Raw genomic sequence first — 21,200 nt, forward strand, 5'->3', positions numbered from 1 at the left:
AGCTCTACATAAAACAAGAATGGGAAAGAATTCCACTTTCAAAGCTTCAACAATTAGTTTTGTCACTTCCCAAACGTTTATTGAGTGTTAAAAGAAAAGGTGATGTAATACAGTGGTGAACATGACCTTTCCCAACTACTTTGGCACGTGTTGCAGCCATGAAATTCTAAGGCTATTATTGTTTGTAAAAAAAATAAAGTTTATGAGTTTGAACATCAAATATCTTGTCTTTGTAGTGCATTCAATTGAATATGGGTTTAAACGGATTTTTAAATCATAGTATTCCGTTTATATTTACATCTAACACAATTTCCCAACTCATGTGGAAACGGGGTTTGTACATATTATGTTCATGCAAATGTTATTTCAATGAATTATACAGGTACTACTTTGCTGGAGTATCTGCTCACATTTTATGTTGTTTAAACTGTTGTAGAAATGAACAGGTGCAATGAGACATCTGTAGCTGATATCTACCAGAAAGCCTGCAAGTTGGTGGGCGTCGTTCCAGTTTCATATATCATTCAGAACCTTAATTCTCCAACCATGAAACTCAGCCATCAAAGTCTCGGACCATTGGGGTGCAAGGCACTCAGTATTGCATTAGTGGTGAGTGGCAAAAAGCAAGTTTAACACTAAAACGTATTAATGAAAATAATCTTGTGTTCAGAGTGACCTGCATATCAACACCCTTGAACTGTCTGACAATGACATACGGGCAGAGGGAGCCATGCACCTGGCAGAGATGCTGAGGGCTAATTTCACCATTCAGCATTTGGTATGAAGCACATACGTCATCATAAAACATTGATAGCTACATAGCAACATAGTTAAATACAATAATAAATGCAGAAAACGGTCAAAAGATGACATGTTCTGCATATCAGTATTCTTGTCTTTATTCCTATAATCCTAAAATCATAAATGTGTTTGCATGTGTACATACAATGCAGGACTTGTGCAACAATCACCTTCATTCTACTGGAGCTGAGTATATGGGTAAAATGTTGGTGGATAGCACTTCATTAAAATCCATCAAACTTTCAGGTAATGTATATTTCAACAACATAAGCCGTACTGATGGAAACCATGTTTTAGTCATTACATTTATTTTTCGGTCCAACAGGAAATGGATTTATAGATGATGATGCAAAATATTTTGCAGACGCCTTGACTGTAAGTTATTAAAGTCCTCTCCTTTAAGGGATCATTTACCAATCCTTAGTGATTTGTCTCAAATAACAACAAATGGATGGATGGAATATGTTTCTAAAAGTCTTTTGTTGGAAAAAAAACATCGTAATAAATGCATCCTCAATTCATTATTTTCAGCAATTGTTTCTATTCAAATTCAAAATCCTTTAATTGTTCCCAAGGGGCAATTCAAGGCACGTACAGCAGCAAATATAGCTGTAAATAGCATAATAAACAGTGTAAACTTGTTACAGCAATAAACCCAGACAATAAAAACAGAAGCACAGCACAAGTATTAAATGATTTCACACAAAATAAGCTAATGTTAAAAATGCTAAAATACTTAATAATAAAAAAAAAAAACAGTACCCCTGGAAGAAAGGAGGATGAAATAAGAAATACACTGTATATACAAATCATGAAACTATTAACTGAAGTACTAAAAAAATACAGTGCTAAGAAAAGTATAGTAATAGATAGGGATCAGGATAAGGTGCAAAATGTCAAAGCTATTAAATTTTTAAAAAGTCACAAAGAAGTGCAGTGATGTTAGTGGTGCTTAGATGTGCATAATGGGTGCTGAGTATTTCAGAGCAACAGGGCTTTAGGTACAAAAGTTGACCTCCTCTGAGTTCTGCTAACTGGGCAATGAAGCTGGCGGCTGGATGGTTGCCACTCAACTTTAAATATGATATGACCTGCTAGCCTACATGTAAGGTGACCTTAAACTGACAGCAGAGCTCTAGAGGGCTCCTAATTGTTTTAGAGACCACCACCAGACAACATTCTATTGAAGTTACCATAAAAAAAGCTCAACTCGTCACAATTTATAGGAGCAAAAATAAATCCATAAATACCGAGGTGGAGATTCGCTGTATTACAAAAGGGAAAAAAAACATTTCAAATGGTTTTGAATAAGAAATATTTTTGTCAGTGGTTGAAAAAAACCTTTCTTGTGTGTAGCTTTGTAAAGGTAAAGAGATGACAATTCATAGCATTATGTTAAAATGTATATCCACCAGTCAGATTGACCTACAGTATAGTACATTCTCAAACTTTAAAACTTGAAAAGTGTTCCTAGGATCTCCAAAGGGTTTGTGAGCAGTCTTTATCTAATCATCAAACTGTTTTTGGACTGCTATATTTTGAACATTTAGATCAATTTGGGGATTAAAGAGTTAGACCTGAGTCACAATAGATTTTGTGGAAGAGGAGGAGAGCATCTCGGATTCCTCTTGGGTAGGAAAAACCACACATGTAATGCTCGGGCAAAAAGTATTACGCACTTTAGTAAACACAAGGTCCATGTCTGTTCACTGACGTTAACAGCAAACAACGATAGTCTGGAGGTGCTGAACCTTTGTTGGAATCAACTCCGAATGAAAGGAGCTATTGCTCTCTGCGCTGGACTCAAGGTGACTTATTTCTCACATTCTACTTGTTCTTTTAAAGGTAATGCTGAATCGAACTATGAGAGAATATAATGGCCTTACTCATGTTTCAATGTATTGTTTTTCATATTAAGGTGAATAGGATGGTAAAGCACCTTGACCTGTCATGGAACGGTTTTGGTAATGAGGGGGCCCTGGCTATGGGCGAAGCTCTGAAATTCAACAACACTCTGGTGCACCTCAACCTCAGCAACAACCGTATCACCAATGAGGGTGTCAGCATGCTTTGCAAGGGTCTTGAGTACAATGGCACTCTCCAAATTCTGCTGGTGGGTAAAGAGACTTGAGACCAAGATTAATGAACATTGTTAGTATAGTGATAATCGGTTTGTATGCAGTTCTGTCTTATGGAAATTAATGTGCTTAATGGCTCCTGCAGCTCGCTTACAATTCATTAACAGTTGAGGGAGCACTGGCCCTGGTCAACATGGTGAAGAACACGCATAAAACTGCATTGGAGGAGATTAATATATGTGTGAGTGTAACATCATGTCTTTTGACCAGAACAATCGGAGTAACAAATAACAAATTGGCTTGGTCTGGTTTTCCCATATAATCAGTTTTCAGCTGTTTTCCCCTTTTATCCAAACAGAATGTTTTAGTCAATGAGAACTTTTTGCATATGCTGGATGTAACTTGTGAGGAGCATCCTGGTCTGACTGTACATTATGGAGGGGTGGGAGGATTTATTGCTAAGAAACCAGTAAAACGCAGTGACCCAATGAAAGTCATTCAGGTTGGTCATATTTCCAAATGAAAAAGTGTATGTTTCATATGTCTAGTCCAGGGGTGTCCAAACCTTTTCCACAAAGTGCATACTGAGAAATGAAAGAAGGTGGGGGCCACTGTGATATATTTTTTTTTATTAAATATGCTGAAACCAATTGAATGTGCATTAGTACTTTTACACACTAAGCTGTTAATAAACATTATCTTAGCTTTTGTGTTATAGTTGACAAAGCAACTAATTTTAAATGTTAGATCTAGTATACCTCGTTCATAATGAGTTAATTAATAATAAATACACTTAGAACACCCTTGGTCTAGTCTTTAATCAAACACTTTATTTATTGCACATTATATGTCGTTGGTTATGCAGCCAGCCTGTTTATTGATTCGACTCACATCTACTAATCTCACATTTACTGAAGGACTATCTGGATCAACACAAGCTACGTCTCTGGGATTTCTTCCGAAACATTGACAAAGATGCCACCATGCGAGTCCCTGTGGCTGATTTCAGGAACGCAGTGCAGGTTTGAACAATGAGTGAGCTTTGCTGAGAGAACTTGTGTTACAACACCATTCTCACTTTAAAAAAAGGTCATCTTTAAATAGTTGCCAATATCTGTTTTGGTCTGAACACTTGTTTTAAAAACAGTCACATTTAATTGGTTTAAACATGCCATTATTGGTCGTGTTCTTGTCTCTGTCTATTTAGTCTTAATCTTACTCGTATTTCATGGTCTTCATCTTACTTTGTTCTCAATTCCTCAAAGTCTTGACCTTGACTTGCTTTATGAGGTCTTGACTACAAGTCTACAACATTAACATGTTGACTGCTCTATTCTACAATATAACAACACAAAATATTTAACAGACATGCAGGCAGAGGTGGGTAGAGTAGCCAGAAATTGTACTCAAGTAAGAGTACTGTTACTTTAGAGATTTATTACTCAAGTAAAAGTAAGGATAGATAGATAGATAGATAGATAGATAGATAGTACTTTATTGATTCCTTCAGGAGAGTTCCTTCAGGAAAATTAAAATTCCAGCAGCAGTGTACAGAGTTGAGATCAATTTAAAGAAAAAAGTAAAAAGTAAATAATGGGGGTTTAAAAGGAAACAAAATAAAGAAATATTACAAAAAGAATAAAAACAATGGGAATAACAATATTACAGTAAAATAAGAATATAACAAGACAAAGTATGCAGTAGTGACCATGTTATGAAAAACGTATTGCACTGTTAATGTTTTGCATCCCCTGTCATCCTAGTACCCCCCGCCCCCCGTCCCAGAGAGGAGTTGTACAGTCTAATGGCGTGTGGGACAAAGGAGTTCTTGAGTCTATTAGTCCTGCACTTGGGATGAAGCAGTCTAGCACTGAACAGGCTCCTCTGGCTACTGATAACGCTATGCAGAGGGTGACTGGCATCATCCAGGATGCTCACTAGTTTGTCAACAGTCCTCTTCTCTGCCACCGTCACCAGTGAGTCCAGTTTCATTCCGATTGTAGAACCGGCCCGACTGATCAGTTTCTCAAGTCTGGAGCTGTCCTTCTTAGATGTACTGCCTCCCCAGCACACTACCATGTAGAACAGAACACTGGCAACCACAGACTGGTAGTACATCCACAGGAGTTTTCTACAAATGTTGAAGGAGTGCAGTCTCCTGAGGAAGTACAGCCTGCTCTGTCCTTTCTTGTACTGGTGGTCCGTGTTAACAGTCCAGTCCAGCTTATTGTCCACCCAAACCCCGAGGTACTTGAATGAGTCCACGGTCTGTACCTCAACTCCCTCGATCACAATAGGTTGTGACCGTGGACTCGACCTCCCAAAGTCAATGACCAGCTCCTTGGTCTTTGACGGATTGAGCTGCAAGACGTTCGTGTGGCACCAGACAACAAAGTCCCTCACCAGGTTCCGAAACTCCTCCTCTCTGCCGTCCCTGATGCACCCGACGATGGCTGTGTCATCCGCGTACTTTTGGATGTGACACAGCTCTGAGTTGTAGCAGAAGTCAGCGGTGTACAGGGTGAAGAGAAGAGGGGCCAGCACCGTTCCCTGCGGTGCTCCGGTGCTGCTGATCACAGTGTCAGACGTGATGTCCTTCAGTCTGACGTACTGTGGCCTATCGGTTAGGTAGTTTGAAATCCAGGCAACCAGGCAGGGGTCCACTTGCATTTTGTAGAGCTTGTCCTGAAGGAGGCGGGGCTGGATGGTATTAAAGGCACTCGAGAAGTCCAGGAACAGGATCCTCACAGTGCCATTTCCCTTATCCAGGTGTGAGTGGGCTCGATGCAGCAGGTAAAGGATAGCATCCTCCACACCAACGCCTTCCTGGTACGCAAACTGCAGGCTGTCCTGGGCATGTTGCACCTGTGGTCTGAGGAGGCTGAGAAATAGCCGCTCCAATGTCTTCATTAGATGAGAGGTGAGCGCCACTGGTCTGTAGTCGTTCAGCTCACTGGGGCAGTTCTTTTTGGGAACTGGAACGATGCATGACGTCTTCCAGAGGGTGGGCACTCTTCCCAGCTGCAGGCTGAGGTTGAAGATCCTTTGAAGTGGTTCACCCAGTTCTGCAGCACAGATCTTCAGGAGTCGGGGGCACAGCTTGTCTGGGCCTGCTGCTTTCCTTGGCTGTAGCTTCCTCAGTTCACCTCTGACCTGGTCCGCACAGATGACTAATGTCTGCGTAGAGGTGGTGGAGGGGGGTGCTGCCATGGCTGGGGGCGAGGTGCGTTGAGGGGAGCAGAAGAGGGGTTGGCTGGGATGGGAAGTGGGGGACGGAGAGGACACGGGCTGGTTAAACCGGTTAAAGAAGTTATTCATCTCATTGGCCCTCTCTATTGTCCCCACAACAGCTCTGGTCTTTGTCTTGTGGCCTGTGATGGTTTTCACACCTTCCCAGACCTCCCTCATGTTTTTCTGTTGCAGCTTCTGCTCCAGCTTCTTCCTGTAGCTGTCCTTAGCCTCCCTCACGCGTCGTGAGGGAGTAGTCACTCAAATATTTACTTGAGTAAAAGTAAAAAGTATGTTGTGAAAAAACTACTCAAGTAGTAGACGGCGTGGCGCAGTGGAAGAGTGGCCGTGTGCAACCCGAGGGGCCCTGGTTCAAATCCCACCTAGTACCAACCTCGTCACGTACGTTGTGTCCTGAGCAAGACACTTCACCCTTGCTCCTGATGGGTGCTGGTTGGCGCCTTGCATGGCAGCTCCCTCCATCAGTTTGTGAATGTGTGTGTGACTGGGTAAATGTGGAAGTAGTGTCAAAGCGCTTTGAGTACCTTGAAGGTAGAAAAGCACTATACAAGTACAACCCATTTATTTATTTATTTAAGTACTGAGTAACTGATGAGTAACCTGATTGTTTAATGATTACGGCAACAAATAAAACATAAAAATAGCAACGAGCAAATTCAGAGCCAGGAATATCTCTTAAGCAGCCAAAACAATAATATATATTAAAAATGAGTACATTAAAATGAAAAAAATAAGGCACATTGAGCCACAATAACTTAACAGCAACGAGGCTCAGTAGGCATTCAATGATTGATTGATTGATTGAAACTTGTAATAGTAGATTGCATTGTACAGTACATATTCCGTACAATTGACCACTAAATGGTAACACCCCAATAAGTTTTTCAACGTTAATCAATTACTTAATAAATGACCAAGTCGAGGTGATCTACCTCATATATACATACACATACATATCATATACACACATATCTTATATATATATATATATATATATATATATATATACAAATACATATATATATATATATGTATACATACATACATACATTTACATATATAATTTATATTTATCCATTTTGCCGTTTTTGTTCACATGTTAAAGGTGTTTTAATGAATATACGTGCATGTTTAACATATAGATTCCCATCTTTCATGAAGACAAGAATATAAGTTGGTGTATTACCTGATTCTGATGACTTGCAATGATTGCAACTAACGTCCACGTTTTCAAATGGAGGAGAAAAAAAGTTCCTCTTTTCTGTCTAATACCACATCAAAGTCGTTGGTTTTTGGCATCTTATTTGTCCAGGTTCCATATTCGATTTTATACACTTTACAATAAATACATTGGCGGCAAACTCTGTAGCTTGCTCGCTTGTTTGCGCTGGGTTTCAGAGACTCTTATTTTGTTAGCGCAGGCGCAATGGAGCGACACTTTTATTGTGAAGACAGGAACTATGCGATCAGTCTTTAGGCTTTTGACGGGAAGTACGGTTGAAATAAAAAGTGGATTTTTTCCTTTGCACTTTTGATTGATTGATTGAAACTTGTATTAGTAGATTGCACAGTTCAGTACATATTTCGTACAATTGACCTCTAAATGGTAACACCCGAATAAGTTGTTCAACTTGCTTAAGTCAGGTTTTACGTGTGACGGTCATGTGACCGCCTGGCTCTGTTTGATTGGTCCAACGTCACCAGTGACTGCATGTGATTGGTGAAACGCAGGCATGCGTAGATCCTACGTTGAAAAACCAAAACAAACATTAATAGATCGATAAAAAAAAGTAGCGAGTACAGAGCTGAATGTTGATAAATGGAGCGGAGTAAAAGTAGCGTTTCTTCTCTATAAATATACTCAAGTAAAAGTAAAAGTATGTTGCATAAAAACTACTCTTAGAAGTACAATTTATCCCAAAAGTTACTCAAGTAGATGTAACGGAGTAAATGTAGCGCGTTACTACCCACCTCTGCATGCAGGACATGCACCTGGGGATAGGTTGATTGTAAAAACTCAATTGGCCCTAGTGTGTGAATGTGAATGTTGTCTATCTGTGTGCGCCCGGCAATGAGATGGTAACTTGTCCAGGGTGTACCCCGCCTTCCGCACGAGAGGAACAAGCGGTAGAAAATGATGGCTTGATGGAAATATAACTTTTGATGAGGGGAAAAAGAACATGATTTGATTCTGAATTACTTTTAACTCCATGACAGCAATCAAGTGTTCCCTTGGATCGATTCCAGATTGAGGAGCTTATTCAGAGGCTGGATCGTGATAGGACGGGAATGGTAGACTACAGGTGCGTATGTCCCATATTGTTTGATTATATTCCAATATATGCCCTACACATTGCTTCTTTGACTTTACTTTTTGATAAAAGTAAACATTGTCAGTGACTTTAATCCTCTGGCAAATAAAGGTTTATTTGTTTAACTGATCTTGTAATCCTGTCAAACTACGCATGTTGATTTGCATTGTGGGAAACTGAGCTGCCTTGATGATTATTTTTGTCTACCACATTATTTAAACCCTTTATTGTGTCGTATTTGTGACCTATTTGTGTTGTCTAGATCAGGGGTCGGCCACCCGCGGCTTCCTTAGCCGCATGCAGCTCTTGGATCACTCTGATGTGGCTCAACTGCATACTTGCCGACCCCACATTTTTCCGGGGGGTTTTCCGGATTTCAGTGCCTCTCCCATAAATCTCCCCAGGATAACATTCTCAGATTTTCACCCAGACAACAAAATTGAGGACAACAAAATTGAGGGCGTGCCGTGATGGCAATGCCTTAAACGTCCTCTCGACCATGTCATTGCGTCCGCTTTAATACTATGCTATCTAAGTGCCGGCCGGCCACATCTAGTGTGCGGCTGCTGACTCAACGTGCAAGCGACTGCAAGGCATACTTGTTCAACAGCCATACAGGTTACACTGAGGGTTGTGATATAAACAACTTTAACACTCTTACTAATATGCGCCACCCTGTGAACCCACACCAAAAAGAATGACAAACACATTTTGGGAGAACATCTGCACTTTAACACAATACAAACACATCAGAAAAAATACCCAGAATATCATGCATCTCTAACTCTTCCGGGCTACATTATACACCCCCACTCTCCCTCTGTGCGTCGGTTGAGGTTGGGGGGGCGGGGTTTGGTAGTAGCGGGGGTGTATAATGTAGCCCGGAAGAGTTCGGGTTACATGGGATTCTGGGTATTTGTTCTGTTGTGTTTATGTTGTGTGACAGTGCAGATGTTCTCCCAAAATGTATTTGTTGTCTTGTTTTGTGTGGTTTCACAGTGTGGCGCATATCAATAAGAGTGCTAAAGTTGTTTATATCACAACCCTCAGTGTAACCTGTATGGCTGTTAAGCAAGTATGCCTTGCAGTCGCTTATGTGTGTCTGCAGAAGCCTCATACAACATGTGAATGGGAGGGTAAAGTGTTTGTTACGGTTGTAGAGGGCGCTAAACGCATTGTCATCATAGCACGCCCTTATTATTGTTGTTTGGGTGAAAACCAGCAGACAGTCGAGAGAATGGTTGCTCTGAAATTCGGTAGTCTCCCGGAAAAATTGAGATGATTGGCAAATGTGATGTTGTCAAGCGGCATTCAAATAAAACTCGCGGGCCGCACTAATATTACATTTTCATATCGATGAGGGGGCGACTTGTCCAGGGTGTACCCCGCCTTCCGCCCGATTGTAGCTGAGATAGGCGCCAGCGACCCCAAAAGGGAATAAGCGGTAGAAAATGGATGGATGGATGGATATTAAGGTGCTGGCCGTGTGTCTTAGACCCATGGTTAATACATAGCACAAAAAAACTGTACGTTGTGTTATTTCATTTTAAATTTCAAAAGAGTCATGTGGCTCCCATAGTTTTCTTTATTTTGTGAAATGAGTCAAAATGGCTCTTTGAGTGGTAAAGGTTGCCAACCACATGTCTAGATCCACCTAAAATTTGACTCTGTGCTAGAAATTTGTAAAGCAGAAAGTTGGAGATGTTCATAAAAACTATGAGGGTTTCTTAGAATATTCAAAGATTTGATTCAGAGGAGTCTGATTCGACTAACAAGCTTGCAGTGAATTGTCGAACACTTCTTTTCTCCTTGGTAAAGAAGCACTGCCGAGTGATTTCGTTTGACTTGCCAAAGGGTGGCTTCCCAAATTTAACACTTTTTCATACACACCCCTTTCAAGCTTACACAATCATTTAAGCATGTTCCCAAGGCTAACTATTTGTCATCTGTTGAACATAACTATCTCTACAACCTCTTACATGGCGATACTGGGATTAACTCCCCACTTATGATGCTGCTGTACGCTTAAAATCGCTGCATTTGGCCCACAGCCTGTTGGCACATTTTCACTCTGGCCCTTGTAGGGCAAAAAGTTTCGGTAGCCATGCGCTCGATAGTCAAGCTTGCCAGAACCGAAGTTGGTCAGGGCGGGACAATCCAATGTGTTTATTCATTTGGGAGTATTTTAACCTTTTTCTTGAAGGTATAAAAAGACCCAAGTAAGAGCTGTTTATTTGTTGGGATCACCTGTGCTGTGCTCTAAAACTTGAAAATCCTTTGTTCAAGACAGCTCCAGTAAAAACAGTACCTGTGGCTTCTGTGCAGGGGACTGGCAGATACAAGGAAGCAGATGATGAGGAATCACCGTCAACAGCTGCGTAAGGTTGCATCCCGTCAGAAGAAAGAGAAGCATAAGAGTGATCGTATCCTGAAGACCTTTCAGAGCGCCGTGGAGACAGTGACGCCACACAGCTCAGTAGTCATATCTCCAGGTGACCCCAGAGAAGAGCCAACTGGGCCCTATCGCTTCTCGTCAACCCCTCTCAGCTCTTGGCACCACTTTATGTCCAACAATGAACATACTTCAGTCTCCAACCCCGGCAGGAACCATGTCCACCTGCCCACACCAACAGGCTCAAGGCTTCACCATTTCACCAACTCTCCCATTTTGCGCTCTCACTCTCAACCCAACTATCTGGCTGCCTCCCCTAGCTCTGCTCAAGGCAAGCTCATCTCCGCACAGGCTGTACACTCCAACCCAGAGATGCGCCACAGCAAGATTAAGCCTGCTTTGGACCACCTAACCAAGTCTGCAGCTGCTCTTGACAATGAGCAAATAGAAATTGAAGTTACGAATAAAAAAGGGAAGAAAACAAAAGCAAAAAAGTTTGGAGAGAAATATTCAAATAATCCAACAGTGAACTGAACATGGACACAAACATTGTTTACATTGTTCTCTTTTAATATTTCTCACAAGAAAAAGATACATGAAATGCAACAATGTTCTGTGAAATAAGTCGCTACATTGTTTTATTGAGTTTATTTACCTTATGATTTCCTTACTGTAGATCCGTACAGGAGTTTTATTATTTTTATCTTTTGAAGAAAAGCGGCCATTGGTATGGTAGTAGCTCACACATCTCTTGACTTTTTATGAGAGTGATGAAGACACCTTTTAATGAATACTGGATCTTCACTCTGACGATGAGCCCTGTATCGGCTTTGTGAAATCCTATTTCTCTTCAGGAATAAATAAAGTTACTATTTTTCTATTGCTTAGCCTTCTTACAGTGCCTTTTAAAGAAAAACGTTAATGGTTTATTTCAGTCCACATTTTAAAACTATGCAATGGGAACCCAAGCAGGTTTTGGTTACACCCAACCGTTGGTACATTGAATGGTGATGCATGTCCGTAGAGTAATTTTCTGTTTGCTGAAGATAAGATTAACATTTGACATGTCCAAGTTAACAATGTTGTGAACAAGAACATATGTGAATCCTGCAAGACCTTTCAAAAATGGGCTATATAAGACCTGAAGGATCCACTGTTGGTGTAAACACCTACAGTACATGACTGGCAGAATGATTGACACACTTTATTTCTTTGCTCTGCTGAGTTTCAGTCCGGCCTGGGGGGGTATGTGTATGAATTAAATAATTATATTGATTATTCTTTTGCATCTTTAAGCACATATAATGTAACACAATGTTTATTTGTTTCAGGGTTTGAGCCAGTGGAGTGAACTGAGTGCTGAAATGATGTCAGGAAGGGGTGGGGCAGACTTCTGCTCCTGTGATGCTTTCTTGTGGAGTTCTACCTTTCCTCTAAAAGATCTGGTGATGGTGGAGCAGACATCTGAGCAGATCTACCACAAGTTGGAGATGGAAATGGGAAAGGTAATCCGTTACAAGTGAAGTATATACAGAATAATGCTAATGATTGTACTTGATTTCAGATGGAGGACTATGAGATTAAGATGACACAATACGCAGAGAGGATAATCGAGTTGAACGGAAATTGAGATACTGGACAAGAAGCCAGATACCAACAATGATGCTACCGAAGATTAAACAAGTGGAGGCCCTAATTAAGGAATTGCAGCTTTCGTTTAAACGTTCCACCACTGTCTTTGAGTCACTTCATCAAGCGGTAAGTCCCCAAATGTGGTTGAACCTGCACAACAGATTGGTGAGCTATGGCACTGTGACTTGTAAACTGCCACCGTCTTTTCTCGCAAGTGACTACACAGAACAACTTGTTGGATATAGAGAACAGACAGAGGCATCACTAGCTTTTAAGGACAGGGGGGGCTTAGCCCCCAGGAGATGCACAGGATGCGAGCGAACGTAGCGCACAAGGACAAACTTCACAAACGACTAACAAAGGCTTAGAAATTATTCATTGTTATTAATATTATTTCAGTCAGTTAAGGAAATTAAAAATATATGAAAGTCTGAATAGAAATGAGAAACGTTTATATCTACTGTAAATAATAATGACTTGGAGTCCATCTGTTGATCTGAAAAAGAGCCAAAGCTGTCAAAGAGCTCAGGGACCATCTTCAAAGTGCAATGCTGAAACAAATAATGCAAACAATAAAATGTAACTTCCAGGGCTTGAGAGTAACGTAGTTCCGTCGTCCCGGGGACGGTAAAAAAATGTACGGAACGAAAAGAAATGCTCCCTGGGATGATGGTTTTTAACCATTTTTTTTCTATTTCTGTATTTATTCATTTTACATTTTATATTAAATGTCTTGGTTTTTCCTCCCTATGAAAATCCTATGCAATGTTTAACAAGCCATCCTATAATAATACAACAGCTATTAATGTAAAAATACAATTTAATTATTTTAACAATAGGCTAATGTATATTACATTATATAGATTTTACAAGAAACACAAAACTTAAAAACTAAATTATTTACAATTGCAGACACAAGGTTTCGTGCAGCTTCACTCATTGAAAAAGGAAGACCTGAGTCCACACAGGAGAAAAATTACTACAAAGATGAGGTCTGGGTTTCTCTTTTATATATGCGTATGAAGTCTTTCGTACATATATATGTAAAATAAAAAAAAATATGTATATATATACATATATATATATATACATATATATATGTGTATAAGTATATATATATATATATATATATATATATACATATATATGTGTGTATAAGTATATATATATATATATATCCATCTATCCATCCATTTTTTACCGCTTATTCCCTTTGGGGTTGCGGGGGGTGTTGGTGCCTATCTCAGCTGCAATTGGGCGGAAGGCGGTGTACACCCTGGACAAGTCGCCACCTCATCGCAGGGCCAATACAGATAGACGGACAACATTCACACTCAAATTCACACACTAGGGCCAATTTAGTGTCGCCAATCAACCTATCCCCAGGTGCATGTCTTTGGAGGTCGGAGGAAGCCGGAGTACCCGGAGGGAACCCACATATATATATATATATATATATATATATATATATATATATATATATATATATATATATATATATCTATATATACAGTATATATAGATATATATATATACATATATAAATATATATATATGTATATATATCTATATATACAGTATATATATAGATATATAGATATATATATATACAGTATATATATATATATATATATATATATATATATATATATATATATATATGTATATGTATATGTGAAACACTACTTAAAGGTATACTAGAGGATGTTGTGGATTATGTTGACTATTGGTCCTCCTAATTGTCAAACATTCTGGTGATGTTACATAAGGACATATGTCTACACACACACACGCACACGCACACACACACACACACACACACACACACATGAGTTGGGAAATTGTGTTAGATGTAAATATAAACGGAATACAATGATTTGCAAATCCTTTTCAACCCATATTCCGTTGAATATGCTACAAAGACAACATATTTGATGTTCAAACTGATAAACATTTTTTTGCCAATAATCATTAACTTTAAAATGTGAGGACTGCTCATCAAACTCTTATTAGGAATATCCCACAGGTGTGCAGGCGAATTGGGAACAGGTGGGTGCCATGATTGGGTATAAAAACAGCTTCCCAAAAAATGCTCGGTCTTTCACAAGAAAGAATGGGGCGAGGTACACCCCTTTGTCCACAACTGCGTGAGCAAATAGTCAAACAGTTTAAGAACAACGTTTCTCAAAGTGCAATTGCAAGAAATTTAGGGATTTCAACATATACGGTCCATAATATCATCAAAAGGTTCAGAGAATCTGGAGAAATCACTCCACGTAAGCGGCATGGCCAGAAACCAACATTGAATGACCGTGACCTTCAATCCCTCAGACGGGACTGTATCAAAAACCGACATCAATCTCTAAAAGATATCACCACATGGGCTCATGAACACTTCAGAAAACCACTGTTACTAAATACAATTGGTCTCTACATCAGTAAGTGCAAAGTTCAAAAGCCAGCATCTGTGATGGTACAGGGGTGCATTAGTGCCCAGGGCATGGGTAACTTACACATTTGTGAAGGCACCATTAATGCTGAAAGGTACATACAGGTTTTGGAACAACATATGCTGCCATTTAAGCGCCATCTTTTTCATGGACGCCCCTGCTTATTTCAGCAAGACAATGCCAAGCCACATTCAGCACGTGTTACAACAGCATGGCTTCGTAAAAAAAGAGTGCGGGTACTTTCCTGGCCCGCCTGCAGTCCAGACCTGTCTCCCATCGAAAATGTTTGGCACATTATGAAGCGTAAAATACGACAGCGGGGACCCGGACTGTTTAACGACTGAAGCTCTACATAAAACAAGAATGGGAAAGAATTCCACTTTCAAAGCTTCAACAATTGGTTTCCTCAGTGTCCAAAAGTTTATTGAGTGTTGTTAAAAGAAAAGGTGATGTAACACAGTGGTGAACATGCCCTTTCCCAACTACTTTGGCATGCGTTACAACCATGAAATTCTAAGCTAATTATTATTTGCAAAAAAATATATACAATTTATGAGTTTTAACATCAAATATCTTGGTGTGTTGGTGTGTCTGCCTCGCAATACGAAGGTCTTGAGTAGTCCTGGGTTCAATCCCGGGCTCGGGATCTTTCTGTGTGGAGTTTGCATGTTTGCTGCGTGGGTTCTGTCCGGGTACTCTGGCTTCCTCCCAATTCCAAAGACATGCACCTGGGGATAGGTTGATTGGCAACACTAAATTGGCCCGAGTGTGTGAATGTGAGTGTGAATGTTGTCTGTCTATCTGTGTTGGCCCTGTGATGACGTTGCGAGTTGTCCAGGGTGTACCCCGCCTTCTGCCCGATTGTAGCTGAGATAGGCACCAGCGCCCCCCCGTGACCCCAAAGGTAATAAGCGGTAGAAAATGGATGTATATATATATATATATATAATATATGTATATATATATATATATATGTATATATATATATACATATATATATATGTATATATGTATATATATATATATATATATATATATATATATATATATATATATATATATATATATGTATATATATATATATATATATATATATATATATATATATATATGTAATAGGGGTGTAACGGTACACTAAAATTTTGGGTCCGTACGTACCTCGGTTCAGAGGTCACGGTTCGGTTCATTTTCGGTACAGTAAGAAAACAACAAAATCTACATTTTTTGATTATTTATTTAACAAATTTACTAAATCTTCCACCAAAAATATTTTTCTTAGTGCAATATTTGATGTGAAGTAATCAGAAACTTGGATAGGTCAATAATTCATAATAACATTGATTTTGATTTAATATTATTTTTTTTTGAGCAATGACAGTTTGAAAGAAAAAAAAACAGCTTTGTTTTATTAGTCAACGTTGCAACGTTTTCTAAATTACATTTAGCCTTTCAGCTTTTTTATTTCACTTTTGTTTATGTTTTTTTTTATTTTAAAACATTAGCTGTGGGCCGCAAATGGACACACTTTTGACACCCCTGCTATAGATAATGAAAAATAAAATCTGATAAATATATGGGTAAAAAGCAGAGCCTGGCGACGCATGCACGTTTATTATAACTCTCTCGCTCTCTCCGTCTATGTCCCTCCGTCACGAATGTTGCTGCGCACACCACTTTTTTGTTTTGTTTTTAACCCCTTCTTAAACCTGAACGTACATTGAAAATACACGCAACCCTAACTCAAAATGCCGGACATTCGAGGCATTTAAGAAACTCCACCTGGACAGCTCCGCAAAGACGACATATCCCGTGAAAAGAGGAGGTGTGGTCAGTCTATCATAGCCCAGTCGTTGCTTGCATGCCATGTGTTGTTGTTTTTTTGATTGATTGAAACTTTTATTAGTAGATTGCACAGTAAAGTGCATATTCCGTACAATTGACCCGAATACGTTTTTCAACTTGTTTAAGTCGGGGTCCACGTAAATCAATTCATGGTGCGTCAGTGTTTATTGTTTACACAACGTGCGGTGCGCTACTTAATATTTTCTTATCGTTCGGTACACCACTGAACCGAAACCCCCGTACCGAAATACACACACACACACATATATACGTGTGTGTGTGTGTGTGTGTGTGTGTGTGTGTGTGTGTGTGTGTGTGTGTGTGTGTGTGTGTGTGTGTGTGTGTGTGTGTGTGTGTGTGTGTGTGTGTGTGTGTGTGCATATATGTATGTATGTTCTGGTGTAAAGTGGAGCTAATACACTTTACTGCAAGCAGTGATGAATACTTACTTTCTTGAAAAAGTTTGTCCATTTTGCATCCGTTCACGTTCTTCTTCTGCAGCGATGTATGCTTTAAAGCTGCGCACTTGCAGGACCGCAATGAACCAAGGTCCATCCATCCATCCATCCATCATCTTCCGCTTATCCGAGGGCAGCAGCCTAAGCAGGGAAGCCCAGACTTCCCTATCTCCAGCCACTTCGTCTAGCTCTTCCCGGGGGATCCCGAAGCGTTCCCAGGCCAGCCGGGAGACATAGTCTTCCCAACGTGTCCTGGGTCTTCCCCGTGGCTTCCTACCAGCTGGACGTGCCCTAAACACCTCCCTAGGGAGGCGTTCGGGTGGCATCCTGACCAGATGCCCGAACCACCTCATCTGGCTCCTCTCGATGTGGAGGAGCAGCGGCTTTACGTTGAGCTCCTCCCGGATGGCAGAGCTTCTCACCCTATCTCTAAGGGAGAGCCCCGCCACACGGCGGAGGAAACTCATTTCGGCCGCCTGTACCCGTGATCTTATCCTTTCGGTCATGACCTAAAGCTCATGACCATAGGTGAAGATGGGAACGTAGATCGAGAGGTAAATTGAGAGCTTTGCCTTCCGCCTCAGCGCCTTCTTCACCACAACGGATCGGTGCAACGTCCGCATTACTGAAGACGCCGCACCGATCCGCCTGTCGATCTCACGATCCACTCTCCCCCACTCGTGAACAAGACTCCTAGGTACTTGAACTCCTCCACTTGGGGCAGGGTCCCCTCCCCAACCCGGAGATGGCATTCCACCTTTTTCCGGGCGAGAACCATGGACTCGGATTTGGAGGTGCTGATTCTCATTCCGGTCGCTTCACACTCTGCTGCGAACCGACCCAGTGAGAGCTGAAGATCCCGGCCAGATGAAACCATCAGGACTACATCATCTGCAAAAAGCAGAGACCTAATCCCGTGGCCACCAAACCGGATCCCCTCAACGCCTTGACTGCGCCTAGAAATTCTGTCCATAAGAGTTATGAACAGAATCAGTGACAAAGGACAGCCTTGGCGGAGTCCAACCCTCACTGGAAACGTGTCCGACTTACTGCCAGCAATGTGGACCAAGCTCTGACACTGATCATACAGGGAGCGGACTGCCACAATAAGACAGTCCGGTACCCCATACTCTCTGAGCACTCCCCACAGGACTTCCCGAGGGACATGGTCGAATGCCTTCTCCAAGTCCACAAAGCACATGTAGACTGGTTGGGCAAACTCCCATGCACCCTCAAAAACCCTGCCGAGAGTATAGAGCTGGTCCACAGTTCCACGACCAGGACGAAAACCACACTGTTCCTCCTGAATCCGAGGTTCGACTATCCGGCGAAGCCTCCTCTCCAGTAAACCTGAATAAACCTTACCGGGAAGGCTGAGGAGTGTGATCCCACGATAGTTGGAACACACCCTCCGGTCCCCATTCTTAAAGAGAGGGACCACCACCCCGGTCTGCCAATCCAGAGGTACCGCCCCCGATGTCCACGCGATGCTGCAGAGTCTTGTCAACCAAGACAGCCCCACAGCCTCCAGAGCCTTATGGAACTCCTGGCGGGTCTCTTCCACCCCCGGGGCCTTGCCGCCGAGGAGCTTTTTAACTACGTCAGCCCCAAAAATAGGAGAGTCCACCACAGATTCCCCAGGCACCGCTTCCTCAAAGGAAGACGTGTTGGTGGGATTGAGGAGGTCTTCGAAGTATTCCCTCCACCGATCCACAACATCCGCAGTCGAAGTCAGCAGAACACCATCCGCACCATACACGGTGTTGATAGTGCACTGCTTCCCCTTCCTGAGGCGGCGTATGGTGGTCCAGAATCGCTTCGAATCCGTCCAGAAGTCGTTTTCCATGGCTTCCCCAAACTCTTCCCATGTCCGAGTTTTTGCCTCCGCGACCGCTAAAGCTGCACACCGCTTGGCCCGTCGGTACCCGTCCACTGCCTCCGGAGTCCTATGAGCAATAAGAACCCGATAGGACTCCTTCTTCAGCTTGACGTCATCCCTCACTGCTGGTGTCCACCAACGGGTTCTGGGATTACCGCCACGACAGGCACCAACAACTTTGCGGCCACAGCTCCAATCAGCCGCCTCGACAGTAGAGGTTCGGAACATGGTCCACTCGGACTCAATGTCCCTCACCTCCCTCGTGACATGTTCAAAGTTCTCCCGGAGGTGTGAATTGAAACTCTCTCTGACAGGAGACTCTGCCAGACGTTCCCAGCAGACCCTCACAATGCGCTTGGGCCTGCCAGGTCGGTCCGGCATCCTCCCCCACCATCGCAGCCAACTCACCACCAAGTGGTGATCGGTAGAAAGCTCCGCCCCTATCTTCACCCGAGTGTCCAAAACATAAGGCGGCAAATCCGATGACACAACTACAAAGTCGATCATGGAACTGCGGCCTGGGGTGTCCTGGTGCCAAGTGCACATATGGACACCCTTATGTTTGAACATGGTGTTTGTTATGGACAATCCGTGACAAGCACAAAAGTCCAATAACAAAACACCACTCGGGTTTAGATCCGGGCAACCATTCTTCCCAATCACGCCTCTCCAGGTTTCACTGTCGTTGCCAACATGAGCGTTGAAGTCCCCCAGTACGACAAGGGAATCACCCGGGGGAGCACTTTCCAGTACTCCCTCGAGTGTACCCAAAAAGGGTGGGTATTCTGAACTGCTGTTTGGTGCGTAAGCACAAACAACAGTCAGGACCCGTCCCCCCACCCGAAGGCGAAGGGAAACTACCCTCTCGTCCACTGGGTTGAACTCAAATGTGCAGGCTTTGAGCCGGGGGGCAACGAGAATTGCCACCCCAGCCCGTCGCCTCTCACTGCCGGCAACGCCAGAGTGGAAGAGGGTCCAGTCCCTCTCGAGAGAACTGGTTCCAGAGCCCTTGCTGTGCGTCAAGGTGAGTCAGACTATATCCAGCCGGAACTTCTCTACCTCGCGGACTAGCTCAGGCTCCTTCCCCCCCCAGTGAGGTGACGTTCCACGTCCCAAGAGCTAGCTTTTGTAGCCAAGGATCGGACCGCCAAGTGCCCTGCCTTCGGCTGCCGCCCAGCTCACAATGCACCCGACCTCTATGGCCCCTCCTATGAGTGGTGAGCCCATTGGAGGGATAACCCACGTTGCCTCTTTGAGCTGTGCCCGGCCGGGCCCCATGGGGACAGGCCCGGCCACCAGGCGCTCACCATCGTGCCCCAACTCCGGGCCTGGCTCCAGAGCGGGGCCCCGGTGACCCGCGTCCGGGCGAGGGAAATCTGAGTTCATTTTGTTGTAATTCCATAGAAGTCTTTGAGCTGCTCTTTGTCTGATCACTCACCTAGGACCTGTTTGTCTTGGAAGACCCTACCAGGGGGCATGAAAGCCCCCAGACAACATAGCTCCTAGGATCATTGGGACACGCAAACTCCTCTACCACGGTAAGGTAGCAGCTCAGAGAGGAAATGTGGACTGGATTTGAGTAATGTGGGCATTTTCGATATGAACAAGTGGAATGGATTGGATACCGACACACTAAAGGGGCTCCCTACCTTACGCTATGAAGTGAGGGGAAACTGGGTGAATACCGACAGGTTATATGATTATTTATTTAAACTCATATTTGGGCCACTTTATAATGAATATGTGGGCATGTATTTAAATAAATAAATAAAATATAACACTAAATTATTCAGGGGGGCTTAAGAATATTTTAAGGGGGGTTAAAGCCCCCCTAAACTAGGCATATCAATGCCAATGTAAACATGTAAACCCTTAGCAGTATTTATGAAATAAAAATTATTGAAACTCAATGCATTTGTGCATTTGCAAACAGCTAAAATTATGTACGAACAAAATTATAACCTTCTACACCCAAGACAGTACAACATTTTTTTATCAACAAAAAGAGAAATATGACCTTGGAGAAACATGTTACTGCAAACATTTGCATGCATGTACAACACTTAAAGCTTTTAGTATATCAGTATCAATCAATCAATCAATCAAT

At 42.2% G+C, this 21,200-nt stretch overlaps 1 protein-coding gene across 2 annotated transcripts in view; it reads left to right on the forward strand.

The window, feature by feature from the left end:
• LOC133549535 (leucine-rich repeat-containing protein 74A) overlaps window positions 1-11,712 on the forward strand; it is an 18,444-nt gene extending 6,732 nt beyond the window's left edge. Inside the window, exons 2-13 of one of the 2 annotated variants that reach the window (XM_061895040.1) lie at window positions 437-609; window positions 671-778; window positions 954-1,047; window positions 1,127-1,176; window positions 2,352-2,433; window positions 2,524-2,609; window positions 2,720-2,914; window positions 3,025-3,120; window positions 3,238-3,381; window positions 3,797-3,901; window positions 8,346-8,431; window positions 10,766-11,712. In XM_061895040.1, the coding sequence (XP_061751024.1) occupies window positions 437-609; window positions 671-778; window positions 954-1,047; window positions 1,127-1,176; window positions 2,352-2,433; window positions 2,524-2,609; window positions 2,720-2,914; window positions 3,025-3,120; window positions 3,238-3,381; window positions 3,797-3,901; window positions 8,346-8,431; window positions 10,766-11,366 (1,820 nt within the window). In that variant the 3' untranslated portion in view covers window positions 11,367-11,712. The remainder of the gene's footprint in view (window positions 1-436; window positions 610-670; window positions 779-953; window positions 1,048-1,126; window positions 1,177-2,351; window positions 2,434-2,523; window positions 2,610-2,719; window positions 2,915-3,024; window positions 3,121-3,237; window positions 3,382-3,796; window positions 3,902-8,345; window positions 8,432-10,765) is intronic. The other variant, XM_061895041.1, reaches the window with a different exon arrangement.
• Window positions 11,713-21,200: the final 9,488 nt, after the last annotated feature.

Source organism: Nerophis ophidion, linkage group LG03, assembly GCF_033978795.1.
Source record: "Nerophis ophidion isolate RoL-2023_Sa linkage group LG03, RoL_Noph_v1.0, whole genome shotgun sequence".
Taxonomy (NCBI): Eukaryota; Metazoa; Chordata; class Actinopteri; order Syngnathiformes; family Syngnathidae; genus Nerophis; species Nerophis ophidion.